This window comes from Argiope bruennichi, chromosome X1, assembly GCF_947563725.1.
Source record: "Argiope bruennichi chromosome X1, qqArgBrue1.1, whole genome shotgun sequence".
Taxonomy (NCBI): domain Eukaryota; kingdom Metazoa; phylum Arthropoda; class Arachnida; order Araneae; family Araneidae; genus Argiope; species Argiope bruennichi.
The window spans coordinates 96,888,413-96,905,510 of record NC_079162.1 but is presented as its reverse complement, the minus strand read 5'-3'; the positions used below and the strand labels follow the sequence as shown (position 1 = coordinate 96,905,510).

The following is a 17,098-nucleotide window of genomic DNA, read 5'->3' as shown; positions in this document are numbered from 1 at the left end:
TGGGCAACATTTAAAACCCAATTCGTTACACTGGTGTCAAATAATAATTTAAATGACAACCAGAAATTGTATTATTTAACAGCGTCTCTCAAAGGAGAAGATAAACAGTTAGAATCATTTGAAGATACATTTGATTCTCTGTTGAGACATTAAGGAAAACATGAAAATGAAAGCCTATTAATTGATCATGTTCTTTCGATATAAAATTACGCTAAAATACATCAAGAACCAGCTAAGGAACTTCGTTATTTAATAGACTGTATTTAAAAAACATTCGGACTCTTAAAGTTTTAAATTACGGGAAAAATAATTTATCAGCGATTTTATTAGTTAGTATAATGTTTCAAAAACTTGAAAAACAGTCAAGAAGGCAGTTTGAATTTTCCTGAAAAACCTCCGAAGTTCCACAATTTGATTCCCTTATATCCTTTCTTGAAAGGAGAAATTCTATTTTGAAAAGTGTTTCTCAATTACCAGCTGCTGCGAAAGTGACTAATCCAATAAAAAATGCAGCAAAAATTTAAATAATCCATTTAAACAAAAATCTCTTGTTATAAAATAAAATAATAAAAAAGCAGTTATAAGCCATATATTTGTTGTAAAGGAATGCATTCATCCTATAAATGCATAACCTTTCAAAATATCAGAAAAATATTTCTATTCACAGAATCTGCAAATTTTGCCTTCGCATTCATACAGATTCGTACTCTTTCAAATTCAAGAGTCTTGTTAAAGATTACTAGATGGCCTACATCTCCTTACTACATGAGGGGAGAGAGACATTAAATCACAAAAAATTAGCATGTCAGTTGCTTCCTTCTGTAATAATTTATTAAAACAAATTATTTTAAAAACAGACTGAAAAAATTTAGAACAGATATATGCACATCACATGTATTTTTAAAGTTTTAGAGGAAAAATCCAAATTGAAGTTAAAATATTCTCAAGAAAAGTATAAAAAAATGTATATAATTTTCAGCAAAACAATTAGTATTGGGAACACAGATTACTTTTCTTCATAAAAGATTGGTCATTAATATCTAAGTATGGTAATAAATTAGGGATATATGAGTACAGGTATTACACAAATTCAGTTTTAGCACAGATATATGCACTTTTGAATATATATATATATATATATATATATATATATATTAATACAGATATATGTACTTTTAAAATTGTAAGATATTTGTAAAAATGTTAAATGAAAAAAACCAAATAGTATAAAATAAAATGGCAAACAGTTTTATAAAAATTAGACAATCCTTGAATACATGTCCAAATATTTCTAAGCTTTGCATTTAAACAATATTCCTTACTAGACTCAATTTACCAATATGCCTACATAGTTAAAGCCTCTCTTAAAGCAAAGAACATCTATTATAAGCATACGAGGTATAAAATTCAATATATTTAAAGTATTAAATTAAAAATTCAAAAATATAGTAGCTTATTAAATTGCAAAGTGTGGACAAAATAATTTTGATCCATGGTCAGATGATAAAAATCAGGGTATTATTTTGCCTTAAAAAAAAAAAAAACTTATACAGTCCTTTCAATAACGGTTCATTTTAGATGCACTTTTCCTGAAAGTATGGCAGTCTTTAATAGAAAAAAGGATGTTTCAAAATACTATATTCCCAGAGTTTTTATCACAGCATTGCTACAACTAACACTTCTTTTAGGGCAATGAATGGTAAATTGAAATATTTTTTTCAGTTTATTAAATAAGTATTAGTGGTAACAGTTGCATTCATATGCAAGCTACAAAGGTATATTCAATAAGTAGATAAAAAGAACAATAAGCAAACAAAGCAGACTATGAATATATATATATATATATATATATATATATATATATATATATATATATATATATATATATATATATAAACAATTTTGCATCCAACCTGTAGGTTAGTAAACTTGTTAAGAATTTATAAATATAGAAAAACTGTCCTCCAACAGTTTAAAAAACAGGCTAAAAATGATATTCATGGCATAATTAATAATACAGAATACTTCTGTTCAGTACATTATCCGAAATGACTTTATGAAATATGATATTGTTTCAATATTCATAAAGATATATGACCAATATAATTTAAAACTTTATTTTAATCAGAAAAATTTTCAAAATTTTTTGAAATATACTATTTTATTAAATTTATTATTCTATTATTCTTTATTACTATTCTATTTCAGAATGAATTCCACAAAATATGCATACGACTTTCTCTCTCTCAATGCTGTTTACATATAGTAGATATTTTAGGGACACTAAGAAAAATAGCAAAATCAGAAGGTCTTAACATTTATTTACCTTTGAGTTTCGACTTCAAATCCAACAACACGATAATTCTCCCTGTAAGAATTTCATGAAATTTGCATGAATTGTGGTTTAAATAATAAATGAATTTATTGAAAAAAATATGTTAATAGAACTCACCCTGGTTGTGAATGATACTTCAGTATAATTTTTAAGTGATTATTAATGTAAGGCTAAAAAAAAGTACAATAATAAATATAGCACAAAATATAATTTTAAGATATACACAAAATAAATGTAACAAAATCAACAATATAAGGCAGTTCAAGTCAGTTGATAATAACTATTTAGCTCTGTGAGAAATGATTGAAATAACAGAAGATCCAATCATTTCATAAAAAGTTATAACAAATAAGAATTTTTTAAGTATTTGCTTATTAAGAGGAAACATACATCATGGAAATGATGCATCTGGTCCAAGAAGTCCAAGCAACAATTTGTACGAGAAAGAAAAATTAGAAGACTATTCAGTTTTGCTAGCAGTAGGGTTCCAGAATCCAATTTTATAATCATTAATTTTTACACAAAAGCTCTTAAAGGAAGAGATAATTCATTAAAACAATTATATAAATTTTACTTGCACTATATAATTTAGTTATTCTTCTGCAACTTATTATAGAAACTGAATTTTAAAGAAAAAAAATGTTATAAAATAATTTTGATTAAGAAATATATTTCTCTCAATATAGCAAATTCAGACAACTGAACAACTCAGACATCCATGATAAAGCTACAATAATATTAACTCGCATGATCAGAAAATGTTATACAATAAAAAAAATTAACATCACATTGAGACAAAAAAAAAAAAAAAAAAAAAAAGAATGACACATGCTTTAAGTACTTCAAAATCTTTTTAAATCATTATATACAAATCAATATCAATAAAAAATAAAGAAAAAATTAGCAAATTACTGAACACTAAAATTTCAAACGAAAATGTTCCAAGACCAAATAAAGTTAACTACAGTTCTAGGAGTGAAAAAAAATATAAAGAAAATCTGAGATTTGAGGGTAATCTTCTATTATCTGAAATAAATGTTAAAAACAATAAAATTTTCAGAAAAGGTAATTTTTCTGTGTTTATCACATTCTGAATTAGAAGAGAGGGGGGGGGGATGAAACATCCAAAAATTCAGGAAGGAAATGTTAAAATGTGTAAAGATATAGAATCTTCAAACAAAAGTTTGATATGCATTAAGCTGAAATCAAAACAAATAAAAGAATAAAGAAATGTGAAGGAATGCATAAAATCAAATACTCACTATTCCTTTTTCAACAAAACCTAATCTATAGCCATGCTCATACTGAACATCAGTAGCATCATATCTTGTAGCACATGGTAGGTTATCAATCAATCTGTAAAGTAGAAATAAAGTGTAATTTTAGAGAATTATTTCTGAAGATTAAATATAAAAGAAACATAAACAAAAGTTTGCATTTTTTTAATGAGTATCTTTTATCATACTTATTCAATTCAAATAATGTACAAACAAGCCTCAAACATGAATTTTATAAAAAAATATCACTACTCACAAATGTACATAATACTGATGCTGTATTCTGTTGGCCACAAGTTTCGACTCGGCTACAGACCAATTTAGCGGAGTCTTGGGATTGTTACATAATAGCCGACAAGACTGATCTACAGCCATTTGCACTTCATAAGGTGTATTAACAATTCTGTCTCCTCTCAATACTTCTCCTGAAAATCACAAAGAACACTACTTTACCCTTTTATTAAAAACCTGATGTGAAGTTATCTTTTAAAAGCAGTTTTTTATTTGATTAAAAGAAGAAAAAATAACATACCTAAATTTTCTGATTTATACACAATAGCCCCTTTTTTTGGCCGGCAAAAAGGAAGGGAATAATATTCATAAGGAAGTTGGGTTAAAGTACTTGTCATCTTTACTGCTTTAACCTCTATATTTTCTCCTTTTTTGAATTCTACAGGTGCAACACCAGGAACATAAAATGCATAGGTAATCTTGGAAAATATTATTATACACCACCATACCAGATGGGGGAAACAGATACCCTTAGGCTTCATTGTCTAAGGAAGAAATTCAGAAACATTTACTGTTTTGAAGTAATACAGGCAGGAAAGTTAATTTAAAATGAAAAAGCATGAAAGATGTTGAAATATAATGAATTGCACAGGATAATTTTCTGGACTTTGAAATAATTACCCTTTAAAAAACAAGACAAATACTTTCACTAAAATATAAACTGTCAAATATCATTTGCTCAGTTTGAGGAAACTACATGTTAAATCCAATTTTAAATTCATATGTTTATATAGATTTTATAAATAACAAATGGGAATAAAACTTGGTAAAAAAAATATATTTGCAGTATGTTGATTATAAAATGGCACGGGACATTACCAAAAATTAATGTAAGTATAAAGAACTGAAAAAATTTGATCTTAAAAAAACTACAGTAGTTAATAGTGCTTGCACATTGGTGCAGTAGATTTATAATAAAAAAATATAACTGAAGTGCAGTTATAGATAGCACATTCATCTGAAAAAAATAATAATAATAAAAATAAATAAAAGTTGATCTATTGGTTTAACAATAATATGACCTAAACAGAGGATCTCCATTAGCATATTATTAGCTTATTGAAGAATTCAGTTTTTTATGATGACTTTTCATCATTTCAGAGTCAATCAGCTGCTAAGCGAATAAAATTAATGCATTACATAATAAAATAAATTCAAAAATATGCTATAATAAACTCCTTGAAGCATATTCAAGATGATTTCTTTATTCCACTGATATCATTAAAAGCATATGTGAAAAATTGATATCTGCCACATATTTAAAAGATTTTCTTAGTCATATGTTTAGATGTGATTTTGAAGAATCTAAATAAGTAACTTTTGATATTTTTGCCAAAGTCAGACTAAAAATCAATAGCAAGACCTTTCATTATAATAAAATTTCATAAATGTCCCCAAAATAAAAATAACTTCAGAATCTTCTTCCTAAAATATTTTTGAAAATTTATACTTAATCCAACTCTCCACTGTACTTTGAAATAAAATACAAATGGATATAACTAGATGCAACAACTCTTTTACAACTATGCAAACAAAACAGTAAATATACAGGATCAGCTCAAAAGTTCTCATGAGCAGGTGATGATAGAAAGCTTCAAATAAATTATTTAGCATTTATAGCAAGTACTTACAATTAAGTTCATGAAAAGCAGGTGAAGATGACCTTTGCTAAGTATAAATGTTTTATCTTTATTTAATTCTACTTTTTAACCACCATTTGAGAAAAATATATTTTAGCAGAAATCAGAAGAGTAATACTGTTGCATAAAAATATTTTCTTATCAAAATATATTTCAAATTAGTGATCTAGATAAAATGAAAATGCAAACTTCAGAATTCCTACACAAACTGCAGTAGATCACGGAAGGCAACTGAAAGTCAGCTTTTTAAAATTCTGAGAAAATATACTGAATTTAAAACAAATATAACTATAGCATATCATCAAGCTAACGGTCTTATTAAACATCAAAATTATTTTATTAAAAGTTTAATCTAATCTAAACTTTTAATAGAATATCTAAATTCTATATAATGATTTATCTGTAATTAATTCTACAAATACTAGTTTTGCTTGCACTGTATTCTGTCATTTGGGAAGATCTAATATGCAGATCAGTAGAATTAATATATGGAATGCTCATAAATCTATTGCGCAAATTTTTCATTTACCAAAAGAAATAATACATCCAGATTTAGTCACTTGCTGCAAACTATGGTATTCAAACTAAAAATTGATTTGAATATCGTCATTTAAATAGTCAGTTTTCTCCATTCTTTAATAGAAAAGAAATGTCACAGCATCCTGCCTGCAATTAATCTATCAAATTCTATCTTGTATTCAACATTGCAAAGAAAAATAACTGATAATTACATTGATGGAACAGTTAAAACAATTTTCATTAATAGCTTGAAAACCAGTCTTTTTCATTAAATGACAAAGACAAGATAAAATTTTCAGTTAATGATGGGTTTATAAAAAGTGGACAGCATGTGAAGTTCTCAACACACTTAAAATATTTTGTTTGATCTACGGTTGGGGGGTGGCGGTAGAACAAGTGCATGCAACTTTCCTTAAAAAAAAAAAAAAAAAAAAAAAAAGATGGGACAATGGCCATTATTAATCAACAAAAATTTATTTTGTTTAGTTACCTCTTATTTTTATTAAGAATTCAACTTTTTAATCATTATTTTGTAGAAATAAAGAGTTACACTGAAGTGCAAGAATATCTTCTTATTATTAGCATGCACTTCACATTCAACAGCTGTTAATTTAAAAGGAACTGTGAGAACAATTATTTAAATAATGATACAAACATTAACAAATGTCTAGACCAATGTGTAAAATTAAATGATGCAACATGGACAAATCTGACTTTTGCAGTAAATAACAAATAATTTACAGAAACTGAGAAATATTAATCTTTTAGTCCAAATAAGAAGTAAATAGTTAAAACAAAATGCTATGCCATGATATTCGATATCTACATCTAGGCATGATTTTAACTGACAATTGGTATGAAGTATGCAGGTGGCAGTCTAAGATGTTTCTGTTTAAAAATTAGACATACAGCTCTCCTTTTTAGAATTTGTATCATAAAAATGAACGATGTACTAAAATTTAATTCGTTTTTTTTAAGCTCTTGTATAAATTGAGAGTTACCAAATTATTTCAAGCATACAGTGTAACTTGAAAATCCAAATGACTTTTAATACATATTTTTCTCCCCCTCTTATCATCATAAAATGCATCTACTTTGTGTTGTAAACAGATGTTTTTGAAGAGGACTTATTTTTTTAAATAGAATATATAATACAGCAGTAATCAATTTTCATCTTAAGAACTAAGAATATTCACATTCAAATTTTCATTGTTTTATAAAGTTTAAACACATTAGTCATTGATTACAAATGACCAGAAATAATACAGGAATTCTTTAAGTATATTTCAGATCAAAATTTTAGAGATCTCATTTCACTATAAGATATATAACTGATTTTAAAGAAAGTCGAAAAATTTCAAATTAACCAATACATGAACACTTTCTTTTTCCAAAAAGATAATTTTACTATGTAACATATTAATCAAACCAGATAAAAATAGTTTAATAGCTATTATAAGTAAAAAATTATACCTTATTTTACAGGCAATGCTGTTTTGCAAGAATGTTTATTATCACTTCTTTGAGTACAGAACATTTAATTGAGATCTGGATACCATGAGTATTTCAGGTAATGCTGCAGGGATAGTGATTAAAAAGGGATTTAATTTTCTTGCATTAAAATATTTAATATTTAACATTTCACACTGAAAAATCACATTTGCATGAAATAGTTATAACTTCAGTTTTAAAAATATCTATTTGCTAAAGTCTGAATGCAGATATTCTAAAAAATTTTTTCTTGGATCCCTTTTTTCAACAGAGAAATTTTATGATTCAAATATCAGAAAAAAAAGCAATAAAAAATAGCATTTATTAATAATAAAGCTAAATTTTATCTGAAATAGTTTTATAACATATTGAAATTAAGACAGCTATTTTAATTATTTCTGCTGATAAATACTAAAGAACAGAAGAAAAGAAAATGCAGTGAAAGTTTATGCAAGCTTATGCTGTTTGATATAAAATATATATTAAGAAACCCACTTTTAATATTATCGATCTATGATTGGACTTTAATGACTAAAATAAATTTGTAGATAAAATCCAGAAGAAAATTACATTAAGGAATATCACATATCAACAGAATGCAGATATCAAAAAATTCAGAGTCACTATGTTATCTATTTGAATTTTGTTTATTGATTTTGGAAAACAAGTAAAAATATAATACAGATATAAAATAAGTTAACATTATTAATTACATTATTTTGAAATCTATGAGGGCTTCAGGGTTATGAAAATGAAATTATCAAAAATGCATGACATTAAATATGCAATAATAGCCAACTGAAAATTAGAAAAATATTAATAGGTACAAAGATGCATAAAAAATGCTTATTATAGTAATTGTAGAATAGGATATTGGGGTTTATTGGTGCAAGAGCCACATTTGGCTATGATATATCAAACATATGGTGAACATACAGGCACAGGGTAATATAGTATCAGTAAGAAATACATGAAAGATTTTTCATCATGGAAAGTTTTAATGAGTGATGCATATTTGTATTGCACTAGCAGATCTTAACAGAGATTCACACAAAACAAAACTTTCTAAAAAATTAGATTAGGATAGAAATCCTAATGACAGAAGTCATCAATCATAGCTGTAGAGTAGTACCTTAGTGCTTTAAATTTAATTTTTCTCACAATACCTAGATTTATCATCTATAATCTAATTTCCTTATTTTTTACAAAACCAGCAAAAATCCTTCTTGAAAGACTTTTCATAGAGCAGAAAACTCCAGAAAGCTTGTATTGTACACAGTGTTATTCCTTGAATTTACTCCACAACATTGCACATGCATGCTTCTTTTCAGGAACAAACTGAAGCAGATTTGTATGTATAGCCAATCAAGATCCCCATTTAGACAGAAATTGAACTACCTCTATTAATGCTTGTTCTGTTTTACTACTGAATTCTAATTTTTTAGTCTAAAACCTTTGATTTGTTTTTAATGCACTGTGCAGATATATAGTAAAAGAAATGACCCATTAATACACATAATTGAAAATAGTTTAAGTCATATTCTTAGATAAGTTATGGCTTAGATTAAAATTCTTTTAACAAATCTGAAGACTACATCAAAACTGAATATTGTTATTTAACAATATTCTGAATAAAATCTTTTCTGGAAATCACTATGAATCACAATACAATAAAAAACATTTGCTATGATTTCAAATGAGAAAACTTTTTACTGTGTTCACTGACATAATTACAGAAAAACCTATTTACCTTTTCTAAAGAAGAAAAAAGGAAGAAAGAAAAATGGATTTTATTTAAAAATAACTTTTAAACTAACAATTATGTTTTTAGTTATACCATACAATATTCTTAAGATATTCTTCTTATTCTTGTGATATTATATTCCTTACTTATTCTAAAAGATTAGATAAATAAATATATAGTTTATGATTTGCAAGTAAATATATTACAGACAACAAAATTACTTAGGTAATAATGGCACTTTTGACAATGATTTTGCCATAAAAAATAAAATGCATTAACTAGAAAATATACTTTAAGGGTATTTCAAACTTGATTCAATTAAAAAATTATTATATAAAAAAGAATTTGTGCTTGGAGTGTGTATTTTGGTTATTATACTTATTTATCTAATCTATCAAAAATAGAGTATAAAAATATATATAAATATATTTTCTTTCATTTATATATTTATTTAAATAAATAATATAACTGCAAAAATAAATTAAAATACAGCAAATTATAGAAATTAAAATGTCTATATATTATTACTTGGATAACATTAAAAAAAAAAAAAAAAGAAAGAAAGAAACCAGAAACAGGATCAAGTGGAAATCAGTATTACCAAATATTTTTATTTAAATATCAAGCGGTTAAAACATTCTTTTGAAAAATATTACAGCTTTTATCAATCTATAAATAATAAAAACATATTTTTAATGCTCACAATCCAAGCCAGGGAAAACAATATTTGTTAAATATAAATTGTATAATCTCGATAGTTACAAAAATCAAAATATTACAGATTAATAATGAAAGAAATTAGAATTTTACCAGCACGGAACAAATTTTTTGATATCTTACTTAGACAATATTTCGGACACTATTTCGCATACAGCTGTTTTTAATCGAAATACAAATTAGAGGTTCATAAGCAAATAATGCAGAGTCCAATCTTTCTTTGAGAAAAATGGAATCAACCGATTCATTTTTATATTGCAAATAACTATCAGCTGTGCAAACCGATAGAATAGCATTAAAGAAATAATAAAACGTATGGTATAAGAAAACAAGAAAAAAAAAGTAGCCCGGTATGAAAGGAAAATTTGCTTGTAATATTTCACTGTCATTTAACAAAAAAACGAGAAAAAATAAAAATAAACATAAGGGAAATTACTATAAAATATGAACAGAACTTACTTTTCAGCACATCTGAAAACGAAAATCTTGTTGTTACGGAATAGAATCTACAGAGCGCACTAGCATATGACGAAAAGTGGGTTGCTTTGTTTATTCGGGGTGGCACCACATAATGAGTAGAATTCCTACTGAAAATACCCCGTTAAAGCAAATGAAATGAAAATTGTAAATTGCATACAGCTTTCCAAAGGAAAGAATAAAATAGCTTTCTCTAAATGATGCTATATATTGCTTGTCACAATATTATAAAATTAATTTAATTTTCAAAGGGCTGCATTTAAAAATTTAAATGTTCATTCTTTTTAGCTGATACACAACATGATGGATTTTTGTCGCCAAATAAGCCGTAACGTATAAGTTCTTGTAACCTAGACTAATGCCAAAGTACTAGTTGTCTGATTGACGTTGCAATTGACAAATCACTGTGCAAGAAAGAAAATGACATAATGATATTCTTATACGTATTTTTACCCAAAGTTATTGCCAGCAGCAGTTTGTAATAAGTTTCAACCTGCTTCACGTCGCTCCAGAACGTACATTATTACATATGCTATCATAAATCTGACATGTTTTGGAATAAGCACCTCTGTTTTACTTCTATCTGATGACTTTTAATGAAAGTAATGCTTTAGAAGAGATAATATTCTAAGAAGCTATAAAAATCATGACCGAATTAAAAGTCAAAATTTTCCATTACTTTGCAGGAATATTTTTTCAAGCTGTTAAAGTACTCCTAATCCGGAAAAATATCAATGTGTTCTATAGTTGCTCTAATTGACATTAAATTTGACAATCATTGCAAAATTTTCAAGAAATGCGAAGGGAAGATTTCCCTTGAAATGCTCACTGCGATAGAATTTTCAAACATCGGGTTTGAGATGGTACAATAGTAAAGGTCAGTTTAATTATGGGAACCAATCGGTTAGATTAGTAGGGATAATTAAGAATTTCAGTTATTTTAGTAAAATCGAATTGCACCTTTCCCAGGAAAAAATATATAACAAAATTTATTTAAGTTGTTGAGCTGCCTAACCAAAATGGGCCTCTAAGCTTGAACCAGGATCTTACAGGATAAAAGGATGAGGATATATGTGGAAGTTTTAACACCGGATTTTCACAATTAAGTATAAGCTATTAAGCTGAAAGGAACCGAAGAAAAAGGACGTTGTAGGTATTTAAAAGATCTATAAAATAAATTATAGAATATAATGACAACTTAATTAGATAAATAAATTTAAAAAACAGCAAATTTGGGAAAAATATTTTTTCGTTAGTTTTCTTTTCTTTCTTTCTTTCTTTTTTTTTTTTTTGTAAATAGAAACGACTCTGTTTGTTTCGACAAAGTCAGATTTTTCAAAAATTAATGTAGATATTGACCTGAAATTTTTACTTGTTATTTCCTTCTATATAACATGCTTCTAAGACAGTTCCAAAGTTTTCGCCCGAATAAAAAAAATAAAATTGAATTAATGCCTTTAAAAGTTTGCATTAAAAAATTTATTCTTGATCTTATTTAGCTATCATTATACTCTAGAGTTCAATTTACGAGTCTTTTTAATATCTTTAAGTTTTTAATATGAAGTTTCCCTATCAGTTTATTATTATCATTTTATTCAAACGCAAAAAATCGTATTAAAACTTTCATTCCCTCATTCGGTGACATATCCGGGTAAAATTTATAAGTATATTTTGGATAGCCAGCTGAACAACTTAATTCAATAAAATTGCTATTATATACAGAGTCTCCAAATTAATCAACCCTATTTAAAAGTTGACCACGAAACTATTGTTCAGAAAATTATGAAATTTTGGGTAGGGCATAATGAAGGGACTAGAATTTGTATGCTAAAAATAAACAAGTCCTCCCATATTTTGCTATTTTTCAAGATAATTTGATTGGACTAGTCTGTCCTAGCTTCAAAATGTGTTCCAAATCGAACAAAATATTCTGGATTGTGTCAAACGTGCAAGTAAATGGATTTTATGAAATAAGCATTAATGGCAATTATTTTAAAATAAAAGTGAAATGAAAACGTATACTCTTTCCCAATTTTTTTGCCATAAGTATAAAGGAAACATATTCCCCAGGTTAACCGTGAATGTTGATTTTTTATTCTTTGTCTCGGATTGAAAAATACTATGTTTTTGAATGAACTTTTTCTGGTTATCCTAATTTTTACTCATAAGAAATAATAACAAGATAGATATCTGAGACAACAAATTTTGTTGCTTCAAGTAATTTATGCTTTTTACATCCTGGACAAGAAATCGTACAGAAGATTTCATTGTCGTAAGATCACCAAAATGATAATAATACCAGGACATTTGAACAGCTTCAACTTACATAATGACTCTTTTTGCTATGAGCGCAATAGCATTTATGATATTGATCATATCTTATTGTTCTTCAAAATATTTTCTTATTACAAAAATAGACTTTGGACGAAACTTCTTCTAAACATGCAACAACATCTCATTTATTCTGTTTTCCTTCGTGTTTCCTTGCAAACTGTCACACTTATATTATTGAATTTAGAAATCTAAGAAATTTTTTTTTGTCAAACTGAAAATGACAATAAAAATGTAAAAGAATTTTTGTAGCTAGTATTTCGATTAAAATTCCTTTGTAAGCAAATTTGAGTTTTATTTTGCAAACAAAAATATTTGTCTAATTCCTTTTTTTCTTCAGATTTAAAGAATCGGATGAACACCCAGCGTTAAGAAGCATTAAAGAAACTTTAGTTTTTTTTAAATAACGCCAATTAAAATTTTCATTTTTGGGGAAAGCAGGGAAAGAGCTTTTCCCACTTCTCTCTATATATGGAATAATGCATTTGTAATCATATTAATACGATACTTAAATAGCCTTTTTAAAGATAAAGTGACTTAACTTGCCAGATTAATCGCGATAGCATTGAATTTCGCCTTTTCGGTTCAAATTTCAATTTTATTTCACAGAATATCCACCTTTTCATTTATTAGTAAATAATTCAAATGAAAGAAGATGTAATTTTTAAACGTGTTAGGAAAAATTATGTCTCAAATGTTATTATGTAAAGAATATGGCCATCTTCATAAGGCGTTGAAGCAAAATACATTCTTAATGTTTCTTAAGTTTTCTAGCTTTTTTCTGGCTTTTTATTTGATTATTGAATTGTTTCTGAACTCTTATATATTTTACTACTTTTATTTTTTAAATTTTGTCCATTATCTTTCCCCCTTCTCTTGTCAACATTCTAGATCACATCCCCATGATTTTGAGTACCCCTGTTTGAGGATTCAAAAATTTAGATACTTCAGTTTCATGCTTATAAGACTGGAGTCATAGTGACCAGGTTTCGAAGTTTTGGATTCGAAACTGGAGAACGCAACACCATCGAAAATCTGGCTCATAGGAGAGCCTGATGTGCGTCTATAGTTGTCGCTGTTAAGAATCCTTCCAGTGGTATGATGTGGAAGCATGAAGAGGAATGCAATTTAAGTTCCGTTATTGATTATTACCATTCCTTTCAGAATTACGCTGAGAATCTTAAAATACATCTGAATCCCAAACAGCACAAAATGCTCTACAATACTATTAAGATATCTGTGTGATTTTGCACTACATTCAGAATATTAAACAAAATCATAAAAATATTATACACATTTGTGCTAATAGGGGTAGTTAAAAATGATAAATTAACCTAATTAAATTAAATTATTAAATTAAAAGCATTTATTCAGCTGAATAGTCTATTCTACTAATAATTAACAGCATTAGCTTATAAAAATAAAAAAGAATCACTGTTGTAAATTGTGCCTCTTTATATATAAATTTCCATTTTTTAAATTTTTTTTATTGAAATACTTACGTATTTTTGTGAAATAATCTACATATTTTTTGTACTTCTTAGTCAATAGTAATGAATAAAAATAAATATTTAGTGAAATAAAATCAGTGCCTAAATACAAACTACAAAATAGCAATAGTAATTTCTGGCCATAGTTAATTAGTCAAAAAAATTGTACCTGTAAAAGAGGCTCTCTTGCCGAGGACTACTTAGTCACAGAATATGGATTAGGTTGCCTAATTTAGTTTAGTTTATAACGGGACGCAATTAATATATCTATATATTTTAGTTATGTCCCATTTGAGAACAACACCAGAGAAATTGTGGAATGGATGCCATGATTTTGAACCTCAGTCAGATGACGAATGCGCCACTTGAGCTTACACCAAGTTTCCAAACTTCCGTGCTCCACCAATGGGAGTACTTCGGCACGCGACATTAGATTTAAGTTGCACTTATTCAGCATACACAAAGCATCTTGAACAGGCTTGGGTTTTGAATCTAGCTCTTTACGTTCCAAAAGCCGAGGCCTGACATCTGGGCTACCACAGTCTAAGTTGAAATGATATCTGCTGTTTTTCGCGAAAAGAGTTTGAGCAACGATTCGAGGATAAAAATAGGACTTAATGCTGTTAAAGAAATTTCTTGATAGCTTTTCGACGTAAATGTCTGTTACTTTGGTGCTTCAGTTCTTGCCTATGATTCAACTACAAACACTCATTTTGAGGATTTTATTTTTGATTGATTCCAGTCTTTTAGGATATTTTGTTTGCATGTCATTACTAAGTATGCTAAGTGGGATTCTAGTATCCACAGCAATATTATAAAATGGCAATATTATAATATGAAATCCCAGCAATATTATAAAGATATTTCACAATATTGCGAATGTTGGACGACATTTGAAAAATATTGTTCAATATCCTTGTGCCATTAGGGAAATGGAAACGGTTTGTTTTCACATTTTTAACACCTTGTTTCTTTCAAAGTGAATGGATGTAGCCTACCATTAAGCGGAATAAATGGAAAAATATTTTTCCTAGAATATATCTGCTAGGTGTTTACAGTGGATTTGACTTTGATCTTGTGTCTTAATGTTACTGGACAGTAGAAAAATTAGGCTCACGGCGAATCGATGCGCTGGTGATGTCACCGGAGGTACGAAGTCTCTTATTGCTGATGTTATGTAATAAATATCAAATTCAAGTACCTGTAAGCATCAAATAAGTTTACTAATTATGTTATTTTAAAATAAGTTTAGAAATATTACTGATTAAGAAATCAAGCCTTACGAAAACATCACAATTTGAAATAATCAATAAAAATTTAATATTATCTAACATTCTACCTGAATGGCGTATGAGGATTGTTTCGTGTAATTTATAATGTTGAACTGACACATTTAACACACTGACACATTTAACATATGACACGAGCACACTGACACATTTAACATATGAGCATATTTAATTATTTAAATAAACAATATTTTCGATTACTTCTGTTTTATTAAATTCTGTTTCCTCATTGCGTTAACAGTGTTGCATGACGCAATTTTAGAGATAGAATTAACTTCAATTTATTTTTCCATGGCAGAGCTTATTTATATGCAGGGAGGACCGAGGAAACTCGCGTATTTGCATCGAGACACAAGTTTTTCCTTAGTGCTTTTACCAAGAGATTCTTACGGAGATTTCTTTGACAAGTATCGATTCAGGTAAGAGAATCTTAGGCATCTTTGGAAGGAATGCCGTAGGTGTTAGAGAGTTTTATCCGTGAAATAAAGGAGTTATTTTAATTATGTTCAATGATACTTAATTTCGTAGAATTTTTATTTGGAATAAGAGAGAAAAAATAAATAAAATAGATCGAGGAGCATTACGCAATATTTAAGCTGGAAATATCATACTCATTTTTACTTTCTCGCAAACGAAGTATTCAAAGATAAAGTACTGCAATCGTCAAAAAATTCGAATTCGAGATTTTGATGAATCACATCTCCCTGAATCCGAATTTTTGGAATTATGCATGCCTGTCACTCTGCCTGTCTGTGAACACGATAACACAAAACCACTTTGAATTAGAAAGATGAAGTTGGCATATAGTCTTTACACCAAATTTGTAGACTTCTATCAAATTTTGAACTAAATTCAGTCAAAAATCTATCTACCCGGCTATTCGTGTACAAATGAATACGATCATTACAAAACGTAAAGAGCTAGATAGATAAAATTTGGCACACAGGTTTAGCATTTATAAGGTAGATTTTTTATCTAAATTTGAAACCAAATCTGATTAAGGGTTGATCGTCTGGGTTTACTTGCAAGGGTTTACTCTTGCAAGTAAAAACGCAATGATTTAAATAAATGAAATTTGGTATGTGATCTTTTGACTATAATTGTAATTCTATGTAAAATTTTGATTTCAATCGATCCGAAAAAAGCCGTTCAAAGTACATATTCTTTTTCTTTTTCATGCGTATTAGCCACATTTCAGCCATTGATTGCCAAAAATCGCCCGTTAAATTCAATAAAAACGCTAGATTCACGGTAAATATCGATCTTTTGTAAATATTGCTCTTGAAAAGCATGTGGTTACTACACAAGTACCGGTTTTTTTGTTACTATTCTATGAAGTACGCAACTTTCATTTATAGGGGGGAAAAAAAAAGAAAGAAAGAAAGAAAGCAATCTGAGCACTCGGGATGTTCACGGATTTGCTTTGGATCCTCAACTATATGTGGGGGAGGGAAATAACATCTTTATTAAAAAGAAGGGAAAAAATTTTGAGAGGCC

The 17,098-nt window shown here is 27.7% G+C and overlaps 1 protein-coding gene across 2 annotated transcripts in view; it reads right to left on the bottom strand.

Annotated features, from left to right (window-relative positions):
- The window catches only part of LOC129958776 (transmembrane 9 superfamily member 4-like), a 45,700-nt gene extending 35,078 nt beyond the window's left edge, over nt 1-10,622 (bottom strand). Inside the window, exons 1-7 of one of the 2 annotated variants that reach the window (XM_056071451.1) lie at nt 10,474-10,571; nt 7,536-7,638; nt 4,145-4,388; nt 3,869-4,037; nt 3,598-3,691; nt 2,453-2,505; nt 2,327-2,368 (exon numbers count right to left, since the gene is read on the bottom strand). In XM_056071451.1, coding sequence (XP_055927426.1) covers nt 2,327-2,368; nt 2,453-2,505; nt 3,598-3,691; nt 3,869-4,037; nt 4,145-4,385 — 599 coding nt within the window. In that variant the 5' untranslated portion in view covers nt 4,386-4,388; nt 7,536-7,638; nt 10,474-10,571. Of the gene's footprint in view, nt 1-2,326; nt 2,369-2,452; nt 2,506-3,597; nt 3,692-3,868; nt 4,038-4,144; nt 4,389-7,535; nt 7,639-10,473 lie in introns of both variants that reach the window. The other variant, XM_056071452.1, reaches the window with a different exon arrangement.
- Nucleotides 10,623-17,098: the final 6,476 nt, after the last annotated feature.